We start from the raw sequence: 27541 nt of genomic DNA, 5'->3' as shown, positions 1-27541 counted from the left end.
TCCTGGCTGTGCTAGAAATAAAATATATACCTACATTTAATGTAGGTATATAATTATGTTCGACATTTTTTTTTGTAATCTTGTTGTCTATTAAGACAGTTTTCAATGTGATTTTTGATGGCAATAGAATTTGAATTTGAAAAAAGAATTATCAACAAACTCCTAACCAAAGAAAATCTCTGTGCTCAGTTAACCGAAGGTTGTCCAGGCGTAAACTGAACTGGCCAAGAATACAACAATGACACACACACGTGGCAAGCTCGCGCCACAGAATAGGTACTCACGCTCTCGATTTACAAAAAATTAATTCAATCAGCTGATTGATAAGATTATTTTAAGCTTTCGAATGATTACAACATATATGTTAGAATATCATGTGTCAATTATCTCAGTTTCATATGGCGTTCACCTTAACATGTTATTTATAACCTTACCCACTTAATGTAGGATCCTTTTTTATCCTTTGAAATCCTTAGAGGCAAAAGATCTCAAAATCTGTTCTTAGTGCGCGTCTAGCATGTTTGAAGAATATTTGTGCAAAGTTTTAAGTTTGTAGGCCAATCAGTTTTAGCTGTAGTCTGATTTTACCTGAAAAAAATCGATAAAAGCCCTCTCCTGAACACCCCTGAACTCCTGATCAGAATTTTCTGCATAGATCTAATTATTTTTTGTAGCTGAACAAAAAAGTTCCTCATGACTTTGCTGGGGAATGAGCGTTTAAAAAGTACAAAATTTTTGGGGGTCCCAGCTCCCTCAGGGGGCAAATTTCTGAAAATCCTTTCTTAGTGGATGTTTTCAGGCTACCATAAACAATTGTGCAAAATTTCAAGTTTTTAGGCTCAGTAGTTTGGGCTGTGGTGTGATATCAGTCTGTCAGGGCTTAGCCTTTTATAGATATAGAGAAGAGAAGAGAAGAAGAAGATAAGCTCTCATTGAATGAAATCATAATCATAAGTGCCATGCTACCAAATTTATCCTAATAGGTTTGATAGCTTTCACCTATCATCTATGGAAAGTCATCGGTTCCAATATATGCTAATATCTTGATAAATCATGAACGGATCTTATGCCTATGAATAATAACTCCAGTTCAGAGCAAATCAAATTATAATTTTCATAAAACGTTGGGCAATTTACAACGAAAATTTACTGAACAAAATCATATATGATTCTATATAGTCTAATTTTTACTCTTATATTGGCGTATGAAGGAGGCTCCTTTTTCCTTTTATATTATCCTTGAAAATAATGCCAAATTTCCAAAAACCTTGTATATACGTCGACGTGCAATTAAAAAAGGAACATACAGTCTGTCAAATTTCATGAAAATCTATTACCGCGTTTTGCCATAAATGTGTAACATATAAACATTTAAACATTAAGAGAAATGCCAAACCCTCGACTTGAATCTTAGAACTCACTTCGCTCGGTCAATAATACTAATAGTTCTGTGAACAGTAGACCTCACGCAGTATTCTCATCCACAAGTACCTGATTGAAACTATAGACCTTATGGAAATACAGCAATAGACTGGCTTCTCCACACATCTGTGTAATCACTTGTTAGCTGATTTATGATTAATAATTCTGTAGTCTGATTTTTACTCTAATATTGGCGTATGAAGGAGGCTCCTTTTTCCTTTTATATTATCCTTGGAATGCAAAATTTCCAAAAACCTTGTATATACGTCGACGCGCAATTGGAAAAGGAACATTCCTGTCAAATTTCATGAAAATCTATTACCGCGTTTCGCCGTAGATGCGCAACATATAAACATTCAAACATTTAAACATTAAGAGAAATGCCAAACCGTCAACTTGAATCTTAGATCTCACTTCGTTCGGTCAATTATATATTGAACTCAACTGCAGCAGAAATTAAATAGATCTTTATAGATATAGAATAGATCAAATACTGTAGAGAAAATATATTATATATATATATATATATATATATATATATATATATATATATATATATATATATTGTGATGAAACTTTAGAATAAATCTTATGAAAGGAGAGAATCAGCTAGGAAAATTGTAATTACCCTTATAGAATGAAAGATCTGCCAAACGAATAGTTAGCACCCGAGCGATAAGGCTTTCTTATCAACAGCTGAGTATCAGATATAAAGAATTATATTTTACTGCTTGCCACTGACATCATGCCTACGTCATAATCATTCTACCAATGGCAAATTTTCATGCAAATTAATTACACAGAGATTCTCAGAGAAAAGGTTCTAGCCCAAGGCTTAGAAGAAGACACTTCACTTCCCTTTTAAAATCCTCACCGTTAAGACCTGTTGAAAGTTACCAAAGACCCATTAGTGAAATTTTGTTCGATTTTTGTATATTTTATCTGTGAGCCAATATTTCAGGCTATTTTACTTGTTATTTGTAAATTTATTTCATCAATCGATAATTCGAGAAATTCTAGTTTAATTACTAATTATTTTGGTGAAGGAGATATTTAATTAAAAATTCCACACGTGCTGAGACCGAAGCCTGGACCGGCCACCGATCAAACGAATTTGATCTAAAGGAACCACGACCACCAAGGAGTTTCAGGTGAGTTTTAACATTTGGGGCCCCAATCTTCGCTTCGAAAGAAATAACAGTGCAGAAAATATAAAAAATTTCTTCGTTAAATTAATGGCCACGCCGACAAGCGCTTATAACCATTAAGCTCTTAGATTTTATTTGATATATAGAGTTTATAAGAACTTGTAGTTGATTAACTATCCTCCGCTGCCAGAACCACGACCCCGAGCAACTTTAAAAGTCTTTTATAATTCATTTTTACTATTTTTCAAAAAACTGTTAAATTTATCAATCATAAAATTCTGTTGAATCATGCATGGTGTCATGCGAGTACAAGTACACTTTTGATCATTTTGTTAATGTTAAAATATTTTCAATCTGTAATTCAAGTTTTATATCTGCACTTTCGAATTATATATTTTATTATACTAGTCTATATTTCAATTTTATCAATTTGTCTTCTGAGTTCGATTATTTCTTGACCTGTCAATTATTGTGTCTGACACGTTCTATATTATCAAGAACCGATCAAGTAGGCCTACGATCATTGAAATAATTGAATCAACCTGGATATTGGATGGGGTCAGATCGAGATTATCTATTCTCTGTCCTTACCTGCTCATATATCAGCTTTTATCTGTTACCAACTTCGACTTAGGAGCGAATTCGTTGACTGTATAGCAGATGCAGCTGGAGATCGTATAATTTCCTACAATAGAGCATTAAACCCGACAAGACTCTGTTCTCGAAATATATTCCGAACGATATCTGGTCCTAGTACCCTATCTTAATCCTTCGGAACTCATTAGAGACGCAGTCCCGTAAATTATCTACATTGGGATTTTTGCTCGACCTGTATGATTTTGTATGCTGTTCCATCACAGGTAATAGTTTTAAGACATCCATATTCAGTGTTTAGCAACCGCTACACTACTTTAAAAAATTTTTATCATTATACAATCTGTCATAAGAAGAATCAAGGGTGAGCGAGTGTTTATGCCTCCCGCGATTCAGACGATTGTATCGAATCTTGTAGTGACTCAATCAGTCTGGTATTCACTTAGCGTCCCCGCACGCATTTCCAAAATTTCTAACCTCAATGCTGGTGACTCAGTACAAGATTCATTACACGTGTATCGACCTATCCTTGGAGGCGAGAGTAAAACCCCCAGGAAGAGCTTTACAATATTGTAAGAACTTGTCTTTTTAGTCTTTTTAGCTATTATCTGAATGTCGACCAGATAAACTTTGTCAACTTTGTCTTCTGATTTGTGAAGTCCTTGAGCGACATATATATATATATATCGGTATCTCCTCTTGACTATACTTATGTAGATAGGTGCCTACACCTGGTGCTAATATAGCTTACCTATACAGGCCGTCAGCCGCACTAGGCTCTATGTTGAGTTCAGGGCCAGGGTCGTCATCTTCACGCAGCTGAGAAAAAGCAGAAGAACTACTTTGCTCCTTGTTGCTCTTTAGAAGAGAAGTAGAAGAAGAAGAGAGGTTAGGAGTGAATCCTGCGGTGCAGGTCTTTCTTCAGCGGTTCAGCCTCACTGGGTCAGTAGACATTTCTCGGCGAGTGAACCTAGTGCTTAACTACTTCACCTTGCAGTCGGTCGCAACTTGATTCGAGCCTAAGTACGCGTGCGTCTCTAGTAAGACTGTGAAGTTCATCGAGGTTGTCTTCCTCATTGTAGTTGGTTGCAGGATCAAGGACATGATTTCGTCTCCTTGTCGACGGGTGAGCCACTTTCTCGTTTCCTTTTTTCGTTTGGAGTCGTTTTTGTTTCTAGAATTTCCACCAGTAGCCTAAATCATGGAAATTTCTGTGTTACATACCATGATAATGATTATAGGGTTTCATGATTAAGATAATAACATCAGCGGATATAATATGATCTACAATTATTATTATGCTCTCTCATTTGTTGAAAAATTGTGGGACAATTAGGATAGTTTTGTTCAATTTCTCAAATTACGTTGTATGTCTACTAGTCATTGTATTTTTTCTTGAAGTATATTATTTGCCTTTGAATAAATAAAGGTAGACTACGAATTTTAGTACCAATACTTGACGGTTCATACTGTATGATTATGCCTATATCTTCCCCTGTTATTTGAAATCTCGTTTTTCCAGTCTCAGAATCAGAGTTACCGTAATATATTAATTGAGGGTAAATAATTCTATGTATCTACGGTATTATATGTTGTACATTCTAAGATAATTTGAAACTCAATATATGGCCCCATTGAATAGGAAAAAGCATAGATGAACAATGCATAAAGCAAAAGATGAACAATGTGAAAGAAATATGAATCTCTTCAAAATTTGAATACCTGTATGTCTTTTGGTTTATGATATGGTGGGCCTCCTCCTAATAAAGTAATAAGGGCAACTTAGCCTCTTTGCAATGATAAAATCAATTATTTCGCGATAACTTCAGAAAATCAGAAGTAACAAGCTCAAATTCCCTCATTATAAATGTAATTATTGTAGTTGTATTTTGTGTGAATTATGTTATGTTAAAGGTGCGTACAGATTTACGCGCCGCGAACATGAGCAATTCACTTTTAATCAGCTGATGCCAAGCTTTTTATATCTATATCTTACCGTTTCTGTAAAAATACAGATATAATCAGCTGATTAAAAGTGAATTGTTCATGTTCGCGGTGCGTATATCTGTACGCACCTTAATATATAGGTGCATTCAAACATCTAAACTAGAAAATTACGGGAAATTCGTATAACGTACCCTTGTCATCAAGCTTCAGATTTTCTCAATTCTCTTCAACACAGTAATCTAATGTATCGTATTTTATAACTTGGTCCTTCATTAAGTGAAGGTAGATGCCAATTTTGTATTCATATGCACCTAAATGTATCTTATAATTGAATAATATTATGGAAAAAGGTAAAGCCAATAAATTATTATTATTTTATCAATTTAAAATTCACATAATCAACATATTTTATGATGGAAACAACAAAAGTAGTGAAACCCATTTTGTCTTAATAAAATTCAATCCATAATAACATAATTATTTATAACAAATAAATTCAGAGATTAATAACAATGAGAAAGAAGAAATAGCAGGTAGCCTACTTTTTTATAAAGCATTATGGAATTAATAAAAATGAATGAATAGCCTAATATGTCGTTTGATTTAATGAATATTGTAACTGAATATTTTTATTTGCAAAGGATAAGTATATTTTGTTGTGTCAGCACCAATTGAATGAGTCTTCAATGAATAATAATTTGACCTGTTGACAATTATTGCATAAGGAAACAAAAGAGTCACCTTACATCAAGCAGGGAACAGTTACTTCAGTCCATAGTTGAGGATTTGTAGTCAACATTACTGTCATTGCATTGTAGAGGCGTCCGTTCCCAAATGTAACTCATGAATATTGAACCCATGAACATTTTCTATAAATAGGCCTACTGTTAACATACGAATACGGTTAACAGTTGCCATCATTGTATCCAATATTCATGAATGTTCTTCACAGTTTTGACTAGATACCTTTCTTATTTTTTCTCATTCATTTATTGAAATGCATTGATGAATAAGCCAGACATGATGAATTAAATTATAAAATCTGAGATATATTAATGAAATATAGTAGCAGTAATGAAAAAAATAGATAGATTAAATTTTAATTCATTATTCAAATATATAGGGTATCCATAGAATTTTCAAACTATTTTGATGAGTCCTATATATCCATAGAAAACTCTGGACCATCTTCGTAATTTCTGTCATGAAACATGAATTATAAAATTCTCTACATCTCTCGAGTAAATAATGTTAAATTTAAAATTTATAACGAAAATGATGTTGTCGCCAATCGAATCATAATATTATTTGACATAGAGTTGTGATAAAATCTAAAATACAATGTTGATAAACAAGATCATTTTCAAATTACATTCATTGATCTATGTAGGCCCTCCTCCCTCACCGAAAACGTGTACTATAATATTCAACCATATAAAAAGGATGAACAGTACCATATGTATACAACCTGAAATGTAAATGCATCGAAGTGCTCTACTTATTTAGTACGCCCTGATTATGTATTAGAGCAGTGACTACATTAAAACCTGACCTTTGGTGAATTATTATGGTTACAGTAACGTATGAATAAGAAAGAAGATGGAAATGGCCAACCAAGCTCACATTAAAACATACATGTACTTTATCTTACTTGTCATTTATCATCTCACAAATGTTAGAAAATTGTTATTTAAAAATGTCTTGATGGTATTATGATAATGAATCGATTATGACTCAGTAATGTGCTTTTCTTCATTAGGCTAGTGTCTTATAGAGCCTATACGCCTAAGCTTATTGTTTCTAAAATCCTTTAATTTGTTCCTGGAGCACATAACTTTCTTTACAGAAAAGTAATGATTGAAAAATCAATGAAGAAAAATCAATGATTGAATTCAAATAGATACTACTCATCAGAGTAGGCTATAGTAATATGAACTCAAGTTTTTGAAGAAACATCAATTTAATTGAATAATTAATTAGCAATATTAATTAATCATAGGCTCACTAAAATTTTTATTCATTAGTTACTGTTGGTATTTGCACAACAATAACTGATCACCTTTTTTGTAGCATAGGCCTATACTCTCTTTTTTCGATCAATATTCTTTTTCTTATATCACCCACCATGCATTTCCAAGGATAAAATATACTTAATGCAATCAACATTGTAGTGGATTGGCGGTAAAACTTATAAAATATTAAATGTATATCAGTATCATATTGAAATATAGATGATTGTCTTATGAACATTCACAATTGGAATCACCACATTTCAACTGTCCCTATTTTGACTAGATCCTGTAACAGAGTTAATTTTCCTGCTAATATTGGGCTACTTCGTGTCACTTATAGAAGATTGAATGAAATAAAATAAATAAATGAAACTCATATAATAAAATAATTGAATATCAATGGTATTCACTCATCAAGAATGATGAGATGGCCAATACAAAATAAAAACTAATTCTACACTTGGTTGCACCAACAAGGTTTACATACCTTAACCAGATACCGTACCTGTTTTCCCAGCATAAAAAATAATAGCCTACAGTGTGTAAATAATGCAATACAATAATTACTTTCACAACATTTCAAAAAAAAATATCGTACGGTATTGCTTTTATTATGTATTTCAGATGTAATTATTTTATTTCTGCCAATAAAACATCTATTTCTACACCTATATCATTTTAATAAAATTTATGATAATCAAACATCAAGTATCAAGAGTCGGCTGCTAAATTAAATAACCAAACAACAAAAGTGAAAAATACCAAATGTAGAGAACTCTTCATTACTATTTAGACCTAAATAAATATGTACTAGTATTTATAGTTTAGCTATTTATATAAGCCAGACATGGCTTTTACTTACTCTATCTATTTATACGTGAATTTACGTCAAATTCACTTATTCATTTGATAATACTAGATGTGAATAATATTGTAAAACTTGGCTCAAAGATAATAAATTAAGCATACATTTCTATCCATAATTGCATATTTACTAAAACTATTTACTTGCCTATTCACTATTCTTTATTCACCAAAACGTAACTTATAAATTAAACCTAATCTATAAAAATATCAATGTCATATGATAGGCTAGTAAAAAGTAACAAAAATTCCCGCATCAATAGTGTTGAATAAGTTTTACGGTATCAAACTCATTTCACTCATTACTCACTAGTAAAAGTGGAATGTTGTTAGTACCTTATCTTCAATAGATTTCACTGGCATAGGCTAGCTGCTTCATCTCAACACTGACATAGCAGGCCCAGGATAATCGACTAACTCTCGGTAATGACATTCCTGTATAGTGAGGTCAGTGTCAAGGTCGTTCTCCTATACACCATCAAATTTTACCCTTGATTCTTGTTTTCTAATCTCAAAAATAGTGTTATTGATCTAAGAAGTTGAAAATGTTTTATGAGCATCAACAGTTTGAAAATAACCCTCAATTAAAGCAATTATCCTTCTGTTATGATCTATTATAATCGTCTACTTCCGTTGAAATCATTATAATCAAGTGGCTTATTCCAAAAGAAACGCCACAAAAATTTAGGAATTTTAAACGAATTTAGAATTGGGTCTCTGTTTTAGAAACAGTTTTTGGTGGCATGAGTTGCAATCTTGCAAATCACTTTTGATGATTCATACATTTAGGTACTCTATGTGAAATGCACTTCTTTTCAAAATGCAGGCCTATGCCTGAATTATCTGTGTAGTGTGTATCATGGTACAAATTGAAGCAAACTTATATTCGATTATCTCTTGAATTTTCATTGTGCATCACATTATTGATCATAAGTCGAATCAAATTCCTATAAAATAAATTTTCCAAGTTCATAATAATATACGTTTTTGTTTCCGGACGCATTTTTCTTGACACTGCTAGGGCCTTCTCATCAGCGATTCATCTCCAATATAGGCCTATTATTTATATATCATACCTATATAGGCCTTCCTGTATTACTATCGTTGTCTCTAACCTACATAAAATTACTCCACAAGAAATACTATACCGTACTCAGAAAAATTCTCTAATTATGGAATTCTTTAAATAGGTATATTCAGGCCTACTCTTGTCTCTTCTTGAGGAAGTGAATGATCAACTGTGATTCATCCACTATATGTTCGAGTTACGTTGTAGAGAATCAGTGAAAGCAGGATACACATATGGGCCAAATATATATATATAGGTAGCCTATAGGTTATAGCTATAGAAATCTATATAAATAATCCACAACTTCATCGTAAATCTTCTACATACAAATTCATTTTCACAATAATCAACATCACCATAAAAATCTTCCAGAAGGGCTAACAACGAGTGTAACTTAAACCCAGGAAGTCGACGACCTTGACTCGCTTAGGTTAGATTGGTAATTGAGCCAGGATGCTAATGATGGATCACGCAGGCAGGAGGCAGGAGTGAGCGACCGACCCGTTATAACGGCTTGACCCGGCTGCTTGCTGGGTGAGGCCCGCCCGCCCGCCCGCCCTTTGCTTGGCGATCTGCATTCCGCTAGTGGGCGCCTCAGCGTCACTAGCACTGCCATAATTACTGCTGCGATAAACCCCTCACCTGGATTCACTTTAAACTGTCACAATTCCTCATGAAAATAAAAATAACTCGTTGATATGAGTGTAGCATCAAACTTCAATGCTTCCCATTCAACTAATGAAAAGAAATCCACAATATGTTGATCTGATAGTTTGAACTTTGATAGCTGTAACGGAATCTGTTAAGTGTATGTTTTCTCAGGATATACCGTACGAATTTCTCGGTTTGGCCGTTGATACAAATTTTAAATAGCAATAGATTAACATTTTTTAGAGATATCAAGATATAATATAATTATATAATGATACCATATCTTCTATGATCTTATATTGATATAAGATATAATTATAGTGGGCCTATAGGCTACTATGCATTTATAATTATTAAAATATAAGATAGATCAACATGTTCTAGAAACATTATGCCTATATAATTAATTCATTGGGTTCACACCCCTAGGTCTACCTATTCAATATCGCCTTTTAATAGATCCACATTTTCAGAGACAACTTGAAGACTTCTTGACGATACAAGTTCAATTTATCAGTAGCCTACCTAAAAGATCATAATTTTCATTTGTAGGATAATTCTGAGGCTTATGAATTCAGGCTATCGAATAATGTGATAAAGGAATAAGAATGCAAAAGGAGATTGAGGGTATTAAATACATATACACTGAAATGATAATACATGTGTATCTGGTAATAAAGTTCTGTAAGCTCCCTATATATCTGTATGATGTCATAGATTTATTCATGGAATTTAATTGTTTCACAAAACTTCTTCAAGTGAATTGATCTATACTATTCATTTACTATACGGTATCATTCGTTTTAATCATTCATTGATTTACTCATGAATTCAATTGAGAGTAATAGGTCAGATCAGTATAATATTGAATTTTGAGCTTGATTGCTCTAGATTATGTTGAAATTTGATATTGGCTATCGTGAAACGTTACAATCATTGAAAGTAGCCTAATTGGAATTTCCAAACAGAGCAATTACCTGATTCCAGGATATTATATCAGGATTTGATAAAGTAATGTGTAAAATTATAGATATAATATCATAATTAAATTCAACTCCTAATTAAATTCAATTTAAAAATAGCATAACCATCAATGCAATCAATTACGACACTGTTTTGAACGAAAAATGATCTAAAAGTAGTTCGGAAAGTTATCTGAAATATTTTTCCAAGGTGTTCCTGCATTAATATATCAGCTTTAATAGTTGCATAAACAACTATACGATTTTGGCTGTCCGCCCAATGCAATGCACGTCACTTGTCAGATTTATGTTCAGCTTTGACTCATCATGTTAATTTCTTGGATATTGCCGTTACCTCTGAACAAAACAGGACTGGCTCAACCTGTCCATCTACTGTCCTAAAGCATGAAAGCAAACCCACAATCATCTTCTTGCTATTCTATATACCTACTAAAAGTTCTAAAAGTTCATCCATCCACCTAACCACAACAGCTCTACACACCAATTCCACTTTATATTCCAAATCTAAAAAGTCTCTTCACCTTTAGAGAAATACGCCTATATAATATTATCAACAATAAATGAATTATTATTAAACAATGGTTGCATAATAATGTAAATTTGGATGCAAAAATTGAATAACTATTGCATTCTCCACGAAATTTATATAATACAATAATCCCATTGATACGACGTTTCTAAATAGATTCAATATAATATAAATAATCGTGAACTTTAAATACCCATCATAAATGAAGGCTTATTTCTACAGTCTGCTAGCATATCTGAAATTAATCTTAGTAATTTGAAATATCTCACATTATATAATATGTAGGCTAGGGATTTCTCCTCAGTAGTGATTGAACATCTGCGCTAGGCCTACCGTACTGTACCGGTATACGCGAAAAATTTATGATGTATGAAAGGTAAATATATGCACCGGTACATGCGACCCATCGTAGCATGTGCAGCAGAACAATAGAGAAATTTCAATCATTTACATTTCTCGAGAATAAAACTAGTCCTTGTGAAATATTTTTCCAAAAGAAGTACCGCTGTATAGGTACTTTATATTTTTTTAATAAAGATAGCGTTTTCTAGCTAGTTTAGGAAAATGTTACACTATATCAGTCATCAGAATAGTTTTTGTCACAAGCAATAAATAACCTTTCATTCAGCTTCTGATATGACCTCAATCTCTACGCTATCACTGAGTGTGACAAAGAAGTTGCACTTCAAGATCAATGTAAGAGAAAGAAAAGGAGAACCTTTGCCAAAGCCAGTAGCCAGCAATTGATATCGCCGTCAATAAATTGTCTTGAGAAGAAGAGTACGGTACCTAGCGTTCTAGATCACCCACCACGATAATATTTCATGTGACCCCTCACTTGAACAGTGGCGTAAACAGAGAACAGCCACTGACTTGTTTTTGCTGAGGAAAAATCACTTAACCATCCGGATAATTTCAGACAATGGACAATAAATTGAACACAGCGATCACCAATAAACCGAAAGATTAATTCATCCGTAATAATTCACCACCGCTATTTTCATGTCTTTAGTGAAAGTGTATCAAGGATCTATAGGTCTAAAGTTTTCAGGTCAACCTGTTAGTGTAGCTCTCTAATTTTTTCTTAATGTATATTTGTATTCTTGTTGGCAAATTTGGGTGGTGGAAAAATAAGAGCAATAAGAAAAGTTAAAAAAATGAATGCATGAGAGCTCGAAACTAACACAGCTTGTTCTCAATGAACAGAATTCTTAAAGTTATAAACATACGACAGAGAAAACCTATGTCTATATTCTACGCTTTTATGCTATTTTTTCAATTAATCTATTTGGACTCCATGTAGAGATCGATCTGTGATTGTCAATTCAGGTACTAAATCAGAAAGTTAAAATGAAAAGAGGTCACAGTTTACATTTTATTCAATATTGCTGAGGGTGAATAGGAAAAAAGGACATACATAATAACTAGCAGGTTGTCCGTGCTTTGTATCAGGGAATATTGTGTGTTGTAAAATGAAATCACCATATTTTCAGGAAACTTAAAAAAATAGAATCATTATTTTGCAAAAATTAAGAGGATATAATCTTCATCAGACTTGAAAATTCTTATAAAAAAGTGAGTTTGATTGGTATTGAACCCTCAACCTTTCATTCATGGATCGTGATTGTCCTACCAATTACGCTACGACGGTTTCACTTGGACGAAGCTCTGTTTGGTTTAGCTTTTATTGTTGCGTAAACTTTGAACCACACATTTATTTGATTTTTTTAAATGATTGAATTCAAATTAATTGATCAATGAATATGAACATCGGTGAAATCAGAATCTTTTTAAATTGCAAGTTAATTAGTAATTTAATCAGTAATCTGTTAAGTAGTTCATCAATGATATTGAGTCAATATCTTGTATTGGTATATTCACTACCCCGTACATGTATAAGACAATTCCTTTCTTCATTAACCAGAAGATGACCACACATTTATCTCTATTATTATAAAAAGAGGGAGGAGGAGATTGTGTCTCTTCCATTTTATATTTTTTTGCTTGCTTAAGTTTTGAAAATTTCTCACGCTGGCTTAAATTCATTCTAATATGGAGAATTATTCTTTCAGAGACTGCACATTTTCACACTTTTTCGAAGCGAATTTGGATTATTTGGATTAAATATTTGATCAAGAATATTTTCTTCTGTAAGTTATGAATCTTTGGATTTCTTGTAAATTATGAATCTTTCATATACGGTAGGGCAAGATTCTCTTCAAACTATCAGTATTATAGTTAAAAAGAAAGCAAAAGGATATTATTTATAAGGATTACAGACGAAGAGAATCTCACTATAAGAGCAGTATCCTAACTAATTAACCGAGCGAAGTGAGGTCTAAGATTCAAGTCAACGGTTCTCTCAATGTTCAAATGTTTATATGTACCGGTATATGTGTTGCGCATTTACGGTGAAACGCGGTAATAGATTTTCATGAAATTTGACAGGTATGTTCCTTTTTTAATTGCGCGTCGACGTATATACAAGTAGGTTTTTTGAAATTTTGCATTTCAAGGATAATATAATAGGAAAAAGGAGCCTCCTTCATACGCCAATATTAGAGTAAAAATCAGACTATAGAATTATTCATCATAAATCAGCTGACAAGTAATTGCACAGATGTGTGGAGAAGCCAGTCTATTGCTGTATTTCCATTAGGTCTATAGTTTCATCAGGTATTTGTGTATGAGAATAATTATTGTTTATTTTATATCTACTTAGATCACATAGATCAATCTTCAGCCCATGCACGCAACACCCCCCCCTCCCCTTAAATTTAGAAAATCAGCTACTACCCCCTTCATCATCCCCATGAATTGGGAACCCAAAAAATGTCGTCATTACGGTATAGTAATTTTAAACACAGCTGACGTCCCTTAACCACCCCCTCACCCCAAGATTTGATTTTGAGCCCCAACAAGAATTTCAAGGACGCTATCTGCGTTCAAACACGCCCCCCTCTGTTTAACCAACTATCTCAAAACAGTTGAGAATTTAAACTGTGTAAACTGAATCCAGGTCCGCAGGTGAAAAAATTACACTTGAGCTTCTTCCATAATCTTTCAGGTGCTTTGATTTTCTAACTAATTGTCAAGCAAAACTAACTGGTGCATGCACTGTTCAAAAGAAATGGATCATCTTCTTTCTATATATATTCAAATAATTTCTATACTTTGATTTTTATGCATACAGTAGGTAGGTAGTAGGCCTATATTATAGTCCTATGAAAGATGTTTCAAAACTTTCTAATGATGTTGAGATAGTCTCATCTCATTATTCAAAAGAGAGCAGATCAAACTGTCAAACTGATAATAATCAATTTATCAATTACAAGTTTGATATTTGATTTGACGGACAATATTTATATCTCCTATTGATTGAAACAATGAAACGTTTAGGCCTAAACAATAACAGAGTGATTGCGCTTATATTCGGGATCTGAATGCGATTCATGACTGGTGTTTGAGAAATAGATTGGAAATAAATATATCAAAAACAAAATACATGATATTCACACATCAGAAAAATTCATTTTCATTACAATTACAATATTAATAATGCAAACCTCGATTGTGTTACGGTTATCCGTATGAAGGACCTGGGCGTCATAATGGACCCTACTCTTGAGTTTAAGGAACACCTAGCACATGTTATGAATGGTGCTAATAGGTCGCTAGGGTTTTTATTTCGAAATTGTAGGCCTTTTACAGCATGTGACGTTGTTTTGAAATCGTACTATGCTACAGTAAGGAGTAAACTTGAATATGCTGCTTTATTAGTTTGGGCTCCATTTCACAGCAGCGCTATTCTTGATTTGGAAAAAATTCAGAATAAATTGTTAAGGTATCTTTATTTTAAAAAGTTCAACGCATTCTGTCCGATAGCTTTTTCAAGAGACAATCCAAGGTTGATATTTAATGTACAAAGATTGGAAGAAAAGGAGATCTGTCGGTTGCCTCTTGCTATTATATAATATCCTAAACAATCAAGTATTCATGCCAGAATCTACAACTGCAACTTCATGTCCCGTTTAATAGACCAAGACCAAATATTCTGTTTCACATGCCATTCATCAGAACGACTCATCATTACAATTCTTACATATACAGAACTATTTCTTTTTACAATCAGAAAAATCTATTATGAACATACAGTATAAACATTGTGCTGATCTGAATCGATCTATGGTAATAATAGGAATTGAGAGAATAGAAAATGTCATGGCATTCCAAGTAGTGATGTCTGTGTATTAGAACTGCTGAGTTGATAATGCATACTGAAAAAAATCATGAATAGCTCAGACCAGCCTGGCGACTTTGATGCTTTTGAAACCAGAATCTTGTTTTATTTTTATTAAAGAATGATACGGAATGAAAACCATGTATCATAGTACAAAGCTTTGTATCATGAGTAAGATTGACAATCATGGCTTGTCGATTTTAGTTGCTGACCTAAATCCTCATTCCTCAGTCGTAGAACTATGGACCAAGCGCGAGCATTTGCCTTTTATGTCATATACCGTCGACACAAACTTATGAAATTTATGAAAAGCTTGATAGCTTGAATAGTGATCTGATATTTGTTACACGTTTTTATTCTAAGACATAATATGTCTTAGACTAATTTTTAATGTTTCTTCAATCGGCAGGAAAACTTTGGTTTTTCAAAGTTATCTTACTCCCTTATTTTGGGGTATTTTCAGAAATCAAGATAAATAACTTACCAAATTTCCTACACGAATACAGTGTAAGTTGTATTATAATAGCTAGAGTACTTACGTACTGTATAGTACAGTACCTGTTCGTTTTTACCGTATAATTATATGATAATAGAAAGCTTTATTAAAAACAGCCATAACTTCCTTGTTTTCGGATATTTTCGAAAACGGGACTTACGCTTTAAAGAATTTGGGGTCGCTGAATCCAAATTCGAAATCAGAAATCTTCTATCTATATTTTTAAGGAAGTTAGACTTTGAGAAAAAAGTGATGAGTCATACTTTGGGGAAACGTCGGCACAGTTGTTAGATCTTGCCTCTGCTTGCCTCGAGGGGAAAAGACGTGACAAAACGAGGTTCCTGGATAGGAGTCACCATGTGAAAGACACGATTTGACTCAATGTACTTCGACAAAAAAACGAGAACACTGTTCAGTGTTCAAGTTGCACGTCTCCTATCGTGTGAAAGAGGCCTTACGGTTATCCGTATGAAGGACCTGGGCGTCATAATGGACCCTACTCTTGAGTTTAAGGAACACCTAGCACATGTTATGAATGGTGCTAATAGGTCGCTAGGGTTTTTATTTCGAAATTGTAGGCCTTTTACAGCATGTGACGTTGTTTTGAAATCGTATCATGCTACAGTAAGGAGTAATTCAATTCAATTCAATTCAATTCAATTTATTTTTTCCTTCTGAATACAATTCAAAGCAGTTACATAGAATCTTCAGCAATAAGTTTATACAATTCAAGAAACGATATAATATACTTACTAAAAACAACAACAAAATATAGAACTATACTAAACAATAAAACTCTTGAGCTATCACAATTTTATTCTTGTATAAAATTCTTGTATCAGATAGGAAAGAGCTTACATAGGCAACAAAGGCCTGTGCGTAAGCTCGAGTTATCATAACAATATGCGTTATATCTATAATTATAAAGAGAGATCTCAATTTTTATAAGAGATCTAAACTACATTAAAATAATTTTCAATGATGAATCTATAATCCCCATGCATTAAGAAGGGATAAAAAAAAGAGTTAGAAACTACATCCAACAATCTATTCTGGTTGGAACGGAGAAGGAAATTTCGGAATAAAATATGAGAAATGTAAAAACAATTTGTCATTGAAAAGGATCTTGTTTGTTGTATTGTGTTTATACCTACTGCTGATGCATATCTTGTATTATATGAATGTTCTGTAGGAGTAAATATTGAATGGGAATTATTATAGATGTAGATCAACAGATCTTTAATGAAAAGTTTTCTCAGTGACAAAACTCTGGACTCACTAAAAAGTAACGCAGAGGAATATCTTCTATTCTTTTTTAAACCTGCCTTAAGAATTGATTTCGAACAGTCTCCAATCTGCTAATGTGCACCTGGTAGGCACGACCCCAATAAACTTGAATATGCTGCTTTATTAGTTTGGGCTCCATTTCACAGCAGCGCTATTCTTGATTTGGAAAAAATTCAGAATAAATTGTTAAGGTATCTTTATTTTAAAAAGTTCAACGCATTCTGTCCGATAGCTTTTTCAAGAGACAATCCAAGGTTGATATTTAATGTACAAAGATTGGAAGAAAAGGAGATCTGTCGGTTGCCTCTTGCTATTATATAATATCCTAAACAATCAAGTATTCATGCCAGAATCTACAACTGCAACTTCATGTCCCGTTTAATAGACCAAGACCAAATATTCTGTTTCACATGCCATTCATCAGAACGACTCATCATTACAATTCTTACATATACAGAACTATATGTTTGTACAATAGAAACCATTGTATAAATATGTTGCAACTTCATGTCCCGTTTAATAGACCAAGACCAAATATTCTGTTTCACATGCCATTCATCAGAACGACTCATCATTACAATTCTTACATATACAGAACTATACGTTTGTACAATAGAAACCATCGTTGATCCGTTTGCTGACCGTTTCCAAACCTTCAAGAAATCCTGTGAACTAGCATATCGCTCTATAGCTGACTCATGATTGATAAATAATTATACTAAACTCCGTCATTTTTTTTCTCTCTTCTAAAGTCCTATTTTTCCTCTATTCTCTATTAACTTTATTTCATTCTTATTATTATTTTTATTCCATTCTTCTTCATTTACTATTATGATTAGTTTATTTTATTTTTTCATTTCGTCTCTTCTCATCATATTAGTATTCAAAAATTGTGTTTACTATTTATTTTATTTTTCATTCTTATTTTGCATCAAATATTAAGTATCTAAACTAGTTGATGTCAATAAGGCTCTTCATGGATTTATTCTGTGAGCTTTTGTAAGTAAATAAATAAATTAATTTATAAATAAATATTTTCTAGAGACGATTTTTATCCAAGGACATCCCTTATTGGCTATTTGGTGAAAAATGGATCAGTAAGAGGATAAAGAATCAAGTATTTACAGATCAATAATTGAACCAATTTTGCTGTAGGTCTACGCGGGAGTGAAAGCTGGCCCATGAGATCATGCCATGAAAATAAAATGAGAACAGTGGAAACGAAATGTCATAGAAAAACATTAGGGAAGACAAGAAGGGATATAGAATCCAAAACAACAGAATAAGAGAGGAAGTTGGCATGAGAGATGTGAGAGGATTGAAATGAGGCAGCTTAAATGGTGTATTACATGTACAGTAGCGGATGAATGAAAGTAAAAGAAGAAGAAGAAGAAGACGAAGAAGAACATCCCTCAGCAATTAGCTTCTATTCAGACCCATTTATCTCTCTCTATACTTATAAAAGGCTAAGCCCCTGCAGACTGAAATCACACCACAGCCCAAACTACTGAGCCTAAAAACTTGAGATTTTGCACGATTGTTTATGGTAGCCTGAAAACATCCACCAAGGAAGGATTTTCAGAAATTTGCCCCCCTGAGGGAGCTGGGCCTCTCCCAAAATTTTGTACTTTTCAAACGCTCATTGCACAGCAAAGTCATGAGGAACTTTCTTGTTCAGCTACGAAAAAACATTAGATCTATGCAGAAAAATTTCGATCAGGAGCACAGGGGGGTCCAGGAGAGGGCATTTTTCGAAAATGTTGATGTAAAATCACACTACAGCTCAAACTAATTGTCCCACAGACTTGAAACTTTGCAAAAATATTCTTCAAACATGCTAGACGCGCACTAAAAACGGATTTTGAGATATTTTGCCTCTAAGGGTTTCAAAGGATGAAAAAGTAAGGTTATGAACATGGTAAGGTGAGTGCCATATGGAAATGAGATAATATTTATTTATTGACATGTGATATTCTAACATATGTTGTAATCATTGGAAATAACAAAATAATATGATAGAAATTCAAAAAAGAACATCTGTTCTATTATTGCTTTCTACCTGATTCCACTCAACCTCAATAATATTGTTCTGATAATTGATAAATATGTTTAATATTATTATTATTATTATTGATATAATAAAAGTATTGTTCTAATAATTAATTATTATCATTGATGTAATAATAGTATTGTTTTGGTAATCAATAAATATTTTTATTTTCACAAACTCTGTATAATTTGTAATGGTGAATGTGAAACAGCTGCATCAAAGAAATTATCTCAAAAACATATGTTTAGGAGAACCATAGTTTTGAACTTCGTTTTCCTGATGGAATGTATAAGCCTACACGTGACATGTATTATTAATTTTTCAGCAAGAACAGTTTTTTGAGACTGCTAAATATTAATAAACGTCTACAGTTTCATCAATGCTGTATCGGCAATATGAAAACGCATGCAGTTAATATGTCTTTAAATAAAGGTGTTGATATCTACATGATAATTATTCTCTACCATTTTTATTTAATTAAAATTTCAAAATTATTCAAGCCTTGATAGAATGATTGACTCACTGTACAGTCAGTCGAAAATTTTAATATTGAAATGAGGGGTATTTTGGCAAGCTGAACAAAAAAGTTAGGTCCTATGCACCTTTTTGATATTATTTCTTCAAATGAAAAATGAGTTTTGTTGGTTGTCAAAACTCCCCCTGGAAGAGAACTATTCATTTTATCCTATCTTTTAGTGAAATAACAATGATTTCTGCATTGAATAACATATATCTTGCCAACAAGAATCGAACTCTCTGTGAATTTAGATATGACCTACACTCTAGATTTATATAGATCTATTAATTAATTCATGGAAATTGATGTACTTTCTTCAGTTAGTTGATGATTAGTTGATGAAATTGATTATCAATAGAGAAAATGATTATAATTTCATCAATACAGAATTAGTTGAATGAATTGTTCTTGGTCAACAATAATTCAATATTGGTATTTATCCAATCATTATTTTTTCAGAATTTATTTCATTTGAATTAGAAAATATTTTTAAGCTCCTATCAATTTATCATTCGTAACAATGAATTCTTCAAAACATGAATTTAATCAAATAAAAAATTGCCCATACTGTATTCATGTTCGCATGTTTTCCACTTGTGATGAATAGCCAAAATATTGTGGAGCGAGCTGCACGGCGAATTGTAATCGAGGGCTCTGATTGGCTGAAAAGTTCAGCGTTCGGAGTGAGGTGAAGCGAGCAGTTAGAACAAGCGGCACGGCGAATGGTTCGGAGTACGGTACGGCGAATGATTAACAGCTGATTTTTAACATTATGAAACATATGCTCATGTTCGTTGAAAGGCAAGATGTTCGGAGGAATGCACGGTTTGCTGCGCGGTTCGAGGTTCGGTTCGGCATGTGTGGACGCACCTTTAGTTGTTACAGGACATTTATACAGATCACAGGCCAAAGCAACATAATAATCTATCTTTTTCTTCTTTTTCTTCTTCTTCTTCTTCTTCTTCTTCTTCTTATTCTTATTCTACCTATATCTAAAAGGTTAAGCCCCGACAAACTGAAATCACACCACAGCCCAAACTACTAAGCCTAAAAACTTGATTTTTCGCACAATTGTTTATTGTAGCCTCAAAACATCCACTACAAAATTTTTTCAGAAATCTGCCCCCCCCCTGAGGGAGCTGGGCCCCCCAAAATTATCACTTTTTAACCGTTCATTGCACAGCAAAGTCATGAGGAACTTTTTCGTTCAGGTACGAAAAAAATCAGATCTATACAGAAAAATTCCAATTAGGAGCACAGGGGGGTTCAGGAGAGGGCACTTTTCGAAAATTCTGATGTAAAATCACACTACAGCTCAAACTAATTGGCCTACAGGCTTAAACCTTTGCACAAATATTCTTCAAACATGCTAGACGCGCACTAAGAACGGATTTTGAGATATTTTGCCTCTAAGGGTTTCAAAGGATGAAAAAGGATCTTATTAAGTAAGCTTATGGTAAGGTGAACTCCATATGGAACTGAGATAATTGACACATGATATTCTAACATATGTTGTAATCATTGGAAAGCTTGAAACAATTTCATCAATTAGCTGATCGAATTGATTTTGCGTTGATTGAGAGCGCGAGCTTACCACGTGTTTTACGTGGTAAACGTTCTACAGGTTTATAGTATTCCTGGTGATTGTGCCTGTCTTTTTCAGCGTTGTCTATTAATAGTAAAGCTTAATTTACAACTAGCTTACCCAGCGAACTTCGCACCGCCAATGTATATCATGTTACACTTGACTTTATTTGGTGAATCATGAAATTTATCTGACAATCAACATGTTCATCTCAATATGGACTTACTATATGCTTAGTCATGCAGCATTCATTATTCCGAAAACATATTATTCTTCTCAATCAATTGGTAGTAATATCTATCAGTAAAGTTTTCAATTAAAAGAAAAGGTTATATCAGTGTTTCAAAGAAAAATATTCAATGTTTTCATAGCTGTAGATTGTCGATATATGGTCCAGGAAATATGCGATGTACAATGAATCACACAGAATTCCATATTCTTTCCATTTTAGGATGAATATAAGCTAAGCTAAATTCAAAAAATTGTAAATTATTCTTTCAAACTTCAGTAATTAATGAATGCAATATGAATACTATACATATATACTATACAATATATATATATATATATATATATATATATATATATATACTCTCTTTCATTAGGTGATAATTTTTTTCAACATTTTCCAGTTTCTCAATGATAGGGGAGTGATAATTATTTGTATAGGTCTTCTAAGGAACCATTATCAACTGCTGGTACCAATCAACTACACTTCAACTCCAAACTACCGTTTTAATACCAGTAGGCTACACAATAATTTATCACAGGGTGATATGTTTATTACAGCTGGTAACTTTAGATGCTAAATCATATTATCACAATATGATCTTGAATCATGATCATCTTTTCGTTCTTCAGTAGCCGCTCGGACAAAAATTTAGAAAACATATGTCTGTAAAATGGATTAATAAATAATTATTATTAGCCCCCCTATTAAAATTTCTGTTCAGAAACCATCCCACAACATATTCCCAAAGTTTCATGCCGTTATGTCAAGTAGTTTTCAAGTCTACAGGGAACAAACAAACACACAAACAGACATTCATTTTTTTATAAATAGATTTCCATTCGGCTCAAACAAAAGCCTCTCTAAATGAAGGTAGAATGATAAGGATTCAGTTTTTTGTTTTAAAATTTTTTCAAATCACTTTCAAAACGTTCATGTAGTACCTACTATTGTGTTTGAGACACTTCTGGCGCTATCATAGTTTCACCACTATTCTGTTCCACAGTCCTATCTCTTGCAGTCGTTAACTATATCTATAATAATTATATAAAGTAAAGAGCTGGCTTATGCACGTACGGGATAGGAAAATTATGTTTGACGCATAATCACGTCTGAACTACTGGACTAATTAACTTGAAATTTTGCTTATAGATTCTTAAATAACCAAGGATGGTTATAGGCCTATTCTCAATTCTTCAAAATTTCATTACGTCAAGTTTTCATTTTGTCAAGTTTTGAAATAGATCCTTGCGAAGCACGGGTTCTTGCTAGTATGGGATAAGGGGCTACATATTTGAATTTTTTGAACATGGATTGTTTGTGGCCCGTAACCAGGTGTCGTCCGATGAGCGATCAGGGAAAAAGTAGTCCACTGAGCGATCCATTATTCAGAATAACAATAAGGATAGGCAGACGCTATGAATTGGATGACCTGATCATTGGATGATCAGGGACAGAGCCGGAGGAAGGCTAAAAACATATTATGTAAATACTTGCATTACGATATTGATGATCATGATTGAGTCACCTACCACCTCCCGTGAAAAAAAAATCATTTGTTGAAGAATATTGTATCCAATAAACAATATATTTACAAACTGTTAAGAAATTCGATTTGGGTATATTATTACTGATGATAGTAAAAACATTTGATTTGGGATTATCGAAATGTGAAAATCTCCAGAAATTTTCTTCTAATTATACATTTTTTGGATTTAAGCGCCTAAAGATTAAATGTAGATGTTGACCTCTGTTGGTGGAATCTGTTATGTGAATAAAATAAGGGAGCCATTTCGCTTTTATATACTAACTATAACGATTGTAGATTGGTATAAACTTGAAATTTGTGATTGCTTGTAGATTGCTTCAGATGTGAAGTTGATGATTGATGATATGGTAATTGATAGAACTTATAGGATTTTTTTTTATTTTTAAATATAAATTAATATAAATAGGCAATAATGAACATAAATTTAAACTGTTCGAAGTTGAAAGCTATTCAATCTTTGCTCTACAACTGATTCCTTTTTATTAGAGGTGGTAGATACTGAAGATCATCATCTTCAATATAATATCGTACTACGAGTATACACATGACACTACCCATTTATCGCTCATAGCCTTCCTCCTTCACTGTCCCCTGTCCCTGATGTATAATGACACCCAAGTCCTCCTATTCATAACGTCTGCCTATCCTTACTGTTATTCTGAACAATGGATCGCTCAATGGACTGCCAACACCCAAAATCGCTCATTGGAAATCGCTCATCGGACGTAACCCCTGACCCGTATATGATCCCAAAGTACGGTCGCTATCCAATAATATTCATCATACTAGAGCATAATATAGTATACGGGTAAACCCCACAGTAAGTTGAAAATTTCATTTGAAAGATCGTCAGTAGTCATTTTAAACTCTGCTTACTTTTCTTCGACGCACTCCCAACTAGATTTAACTTTGAAGAATTTTAAGGACGCAGTCTGTGTCAAAATCTAACAGAAGTTGAAGAAGAATAGTGAAGTGTCACTATTGAAAAGTGACTTGAGCCACTATTACTTGATAAAGATTAACTTTTCCACGCCAGATTCTTGACTTGGTTCACGTTCCTTCTAAACAGAATGAAGGATTAGGAATCTGAATCAGTGATAACACTACAGTATTATTGAAACAATATGACAACATCCAAACAAGAGAGACAAGTGCTTGGAAGGAAAACTGTCTCTTCAGTAGCTTTCCTTGATGTATACGTTTGATGATATAATTTAGAATAATAATATGCTGAGCTAACCTTTGTGGAAAACAGATTGAATAGATTTTGCTCTAGAAGCACAGTAGGCTTATTTTTATTGATTTTTCAAGATATTTCCTGTAAAATTTATTCATCCTATAGGTACTTGTTGAGATCTCAAACTAGAAATCAAATTTTTCCACAAAGAGAATTCTTTTATCTCCTTATTTTCTTCAAATGAATCCTCTAAACAGTTCAATTTCCATGAAAATGCCAGTGTTATGAAAAGAGACTGCATATAGGCCTGATGAACATACTAAGTGCTCTGACTTCTCTTTACTCCACAAAATATTCGATTACCTGTAGGCCTACCTTGAAGTGTATCAGAGTGACAAACAGAGACTGCATGTGACTGCTCTGATTTCTGGTCGATGGCGCACGATAGTATAAGTAAACACTGATGAAAGCATTACGAAAAGAAAGTGGGATATTTGACGACTAGGGCAACGGGAATAGACTAGTTTGCTTGTCAAAAATATTGAACGACAGCGCAGTTTAATCGATGAAAAAAACATAAAAAAAAGATACAGCTATTCACTTCCACTTTCCAGCAAGGTTCGGAATAATTGATGAAGGTGTCAGTCCCATTTCCAGGTTGCAGCAGGCAGCAGGTAGCTGCACTTTCTCCACGATCGCGACCGCGACACGGCTCCAGGGTCGACGCAAAAACTTGCTTTTGTTTGGGGCCTCAGTAGGCTACCGGTACACATTGCGTATGCATCATCAAGACGAGTTCTCTTTTCTCTCATCTTGGTTGTATTTTTAGATTTTCATCGAGCTTGATAATATGTAAAATCGATTGATATTTGATCATGTTAGCCTACATGATGAGGAAAATGAAAACTAGAAGATCAACATTAAAATAATCACAAATACACTACTCAAGAATATACTCATTACGGAAATTTGAAAGGGTACAGAACTAGCTGATGAGGTTCTTATACTTCAGAATAAGGTTTGGTAGGTCGTGTCCCCTGGGGTTCCCGACTCAGCAATTAAGGGATCTATCTATTCCTATTAGAGTTTCTACGTCAGCGTCGAAATAATAATTAAAGCATCTGTTTGTTTGTTTGGGCAATGTTGGATGGTGCTGTAAATTCTCCTACCTTGCTTGCAATTATTTGTTAATGTTATTCATTCATAACTCTACCTTCATTGTATTATCATTCATGCCATCATCATCACCTAGGCTTGAAATACTTCTAGAAAGTCGCCTTTGTGAAATAATAAATAAATAAATGCTGAATATCAGTGTTCCAGCATTCAATAGGAGGAATGCTAACGTGTTTGCGTTTCCAAGGTGCAGAACAGTGCACCATTTTTTCTCACCTATAAGAGTGCAGAGATTGATGTACAAATTGAGTTTGAATGTTCAGTTTGCTAGGTCAGAGAGAGAGGTGAGGAGTGGGTTGCTGAGGTCAATTCCTCATTGATGTTTGGAGTTTGATTGGAGAAAATCTCCTGTGACAGTGATCTCTTTGTTTTTCACTATTCCTTGAAGTGTTGTGTGTTTAATTATTTCCTCTCGTTACTATTTTTCTTCTCTCTTCCTGGAATGACTTCTGTATAATCGTAGAAACTTTTTATTTCATTTTATTATTTGATGTGTTTATTTTTCTGCTATCTAAAATTGTGTTTAAATTTTCTTTAATGTGTATTTTTCAGAAAGACTTTTCGTAAAAACTTTTCATTTCCTTCAATATTTGTATTAAATATTGCATTTTCAATTATTTCACTTTATTACGTGTTAAGAGAGCAATTATGGGATATCAAATCAAATCAAATTCATTTATTGCCGAAAAGAAAACAAACAATAATTTGTTTGATATTATCCTTGTGCTCTCATATGTATCTCAAATAAATAAATAAATAAAATAAAATCGAAAATTATGTGGATTAGAATGCTTAACAGTAGGCTACACTAGTTTTGATAATGTAGTAGGCTACTGAATGTATATTTAAATTTGATATTATTTTTCATGAATATGACAAAATAAATAAAAAATTGAGAATAATTATTAATACTAAAATAATCAACTATTAAGGTACTGGTGTGCTATTCTTGTATTATTATAGGTACTTAAATGGTTAATTACTGGATGAGATACTTAGATTTTTATATAAATTTATTCGAAAATGTGTATAGGTTATACCAAGATATAAAGTTGATAAAAATTATGGAAACAGTTCAATATTTATTTCTTCTACTTTTTTTCAGATACTTGGCTTGTGGTTGCTACCGCTGAGTTTAGCGCTAGAGTCAACCCCTCTTACGCCGCCGCAGGGGCAGGGGGGCATTCCCCCATTTCAGGGGCAGGGGGGCACACCCCCGCTGCAAGGTCCCACCTCCAATCCCGAGGGATACTACGCTTTCGTCCAATCCTCCAAAATCGAACCTCCGACGGTCAGGCCTCCACCTTATTTCCGCTCCAACAGGCTATGTCCAGGTAGGAGTAGCCCAAACTCATAACTTTTAAAGAATATTAAAAAAGTCATGCATGAAGAGGTTGAACGAGAATTTATAATAATACGCTTGTAATAGTAGGCGTGTTTTTGAATAAGAAATTGTTCAACATTACCAGTATTTCTTCATAGATTGAATACAGTATTAATAATTCACTTGTTTCCTTATAAAAAGCAAAAAAAAACAAAAAAAAACAATAAATATGGGGGAAGAAAGGACAGGGGTTTCTTTATCTCGATTTTCACCCTATCAAACTTCGTAGCATAATGTAGCAATGTAGCTATTGGCTTCAATTCTGTTGAAAAATTTCAAGATAAATTTGATATTTTTTAATAGTATAGTATTCTTTTCACCTTGGTACTTCTCTAAACTTCTTAGGGTCTCTCATTAGATGGTCAACGGTCAAACACTTGAAAAAATATTTTTGACTATCCTTTATCGAAGATTTCATTCCTTTAGTTGACTCTTAATAGACTGTCAATATTTGATAAAAGATGACCTTCACTCCATCAAAGAACTTTGACCAAATATTTGTTATGATATGTAATGGGTACTACCTTGCAATGGGTCCCTTACAAAAGAATCTCAGTTTAAATATGATATTTCTGCGGAATCAACTGGGACAAGTAGATAAAATAGATATAGATTTGTGCTTCACATAATAT

The 27541-nt window shown here is 33.2% G+C and overlaps 2 protein-coding genes across 4 annotated transcripts in view; one reads left to right on the top strand and one right to left on the bottom strand.

Annotated features, from left to right (window-relative positions):
• The window catches only part of LOC120349567, a 61195-nt gene that overhangs the window by 14969 nt on the left and 18685 nt on the right, over positions 1 to 27541 (bottom strand). Inside the window, exons 1-2 of one of the 2 annotated variants that reach the window (XR_005570390.1) lie at positions 8324 to 8375; positions 3916 to 4358 (exon numbers count right to left, since the gene is read on the bottom strand). The exons of the other annotated variant lie outside the window; for it this stretch is intronic. The gene's annotated coding sequence lies outside the window, so the exon portion shown is untranslated. Of the gene's footprint in view, positions 1 to 3915; positions 4359 to 8323; positions 8376 to 27541 lie in introns of those variants that run through there. 2 annotated transcript variants of the gene reach the window in all.
• The window catches only part of LOC111048801, a 76807-nt gene continuing 53370 nt past the window's right edge, over positions 4105 to 27541 (top strand). The window contains exons 1-2 of one of the 2 annotated variants that reach the window (XM_022334782.2): positions 4105 to 4290; positions 26631 to 26859. In XM_022334782.2, coding sequence (XP_022190474.1) covers positions 4267 to 4290; positions 26631 to 26859 — 253 coding nt within the window. In that variant the 5' untranslated portion in view covers positions 4105 to 4266. The remainder of the gene's footprint in view (positions 4291 to 26630; positions 26860 to 27541) is intronic. The other variant, XM_022334781.2, reaches the window with a different exon arrangement.

Source organism: Nilaparvata lugens, chromosome 2 (genome assembly GCF_014356525.2).
Source record: "Nilaparvata lugens isolate BPH chromosome 2, ASM1435652v1, whole genome shotgun sequence".
Classification (NCBI taxonomy): Eukaryota; Metazoa; Arthropoda; class Insecta; order Hemiptera; family Delphacidae; genus Nilaparvata; species Nilaparvata lugens.
The sequence above is the reverse complement of the archived record's forward strand: the minus strand, read 5'-3'. Positions and strand labels throughout refer to the sequence as shown.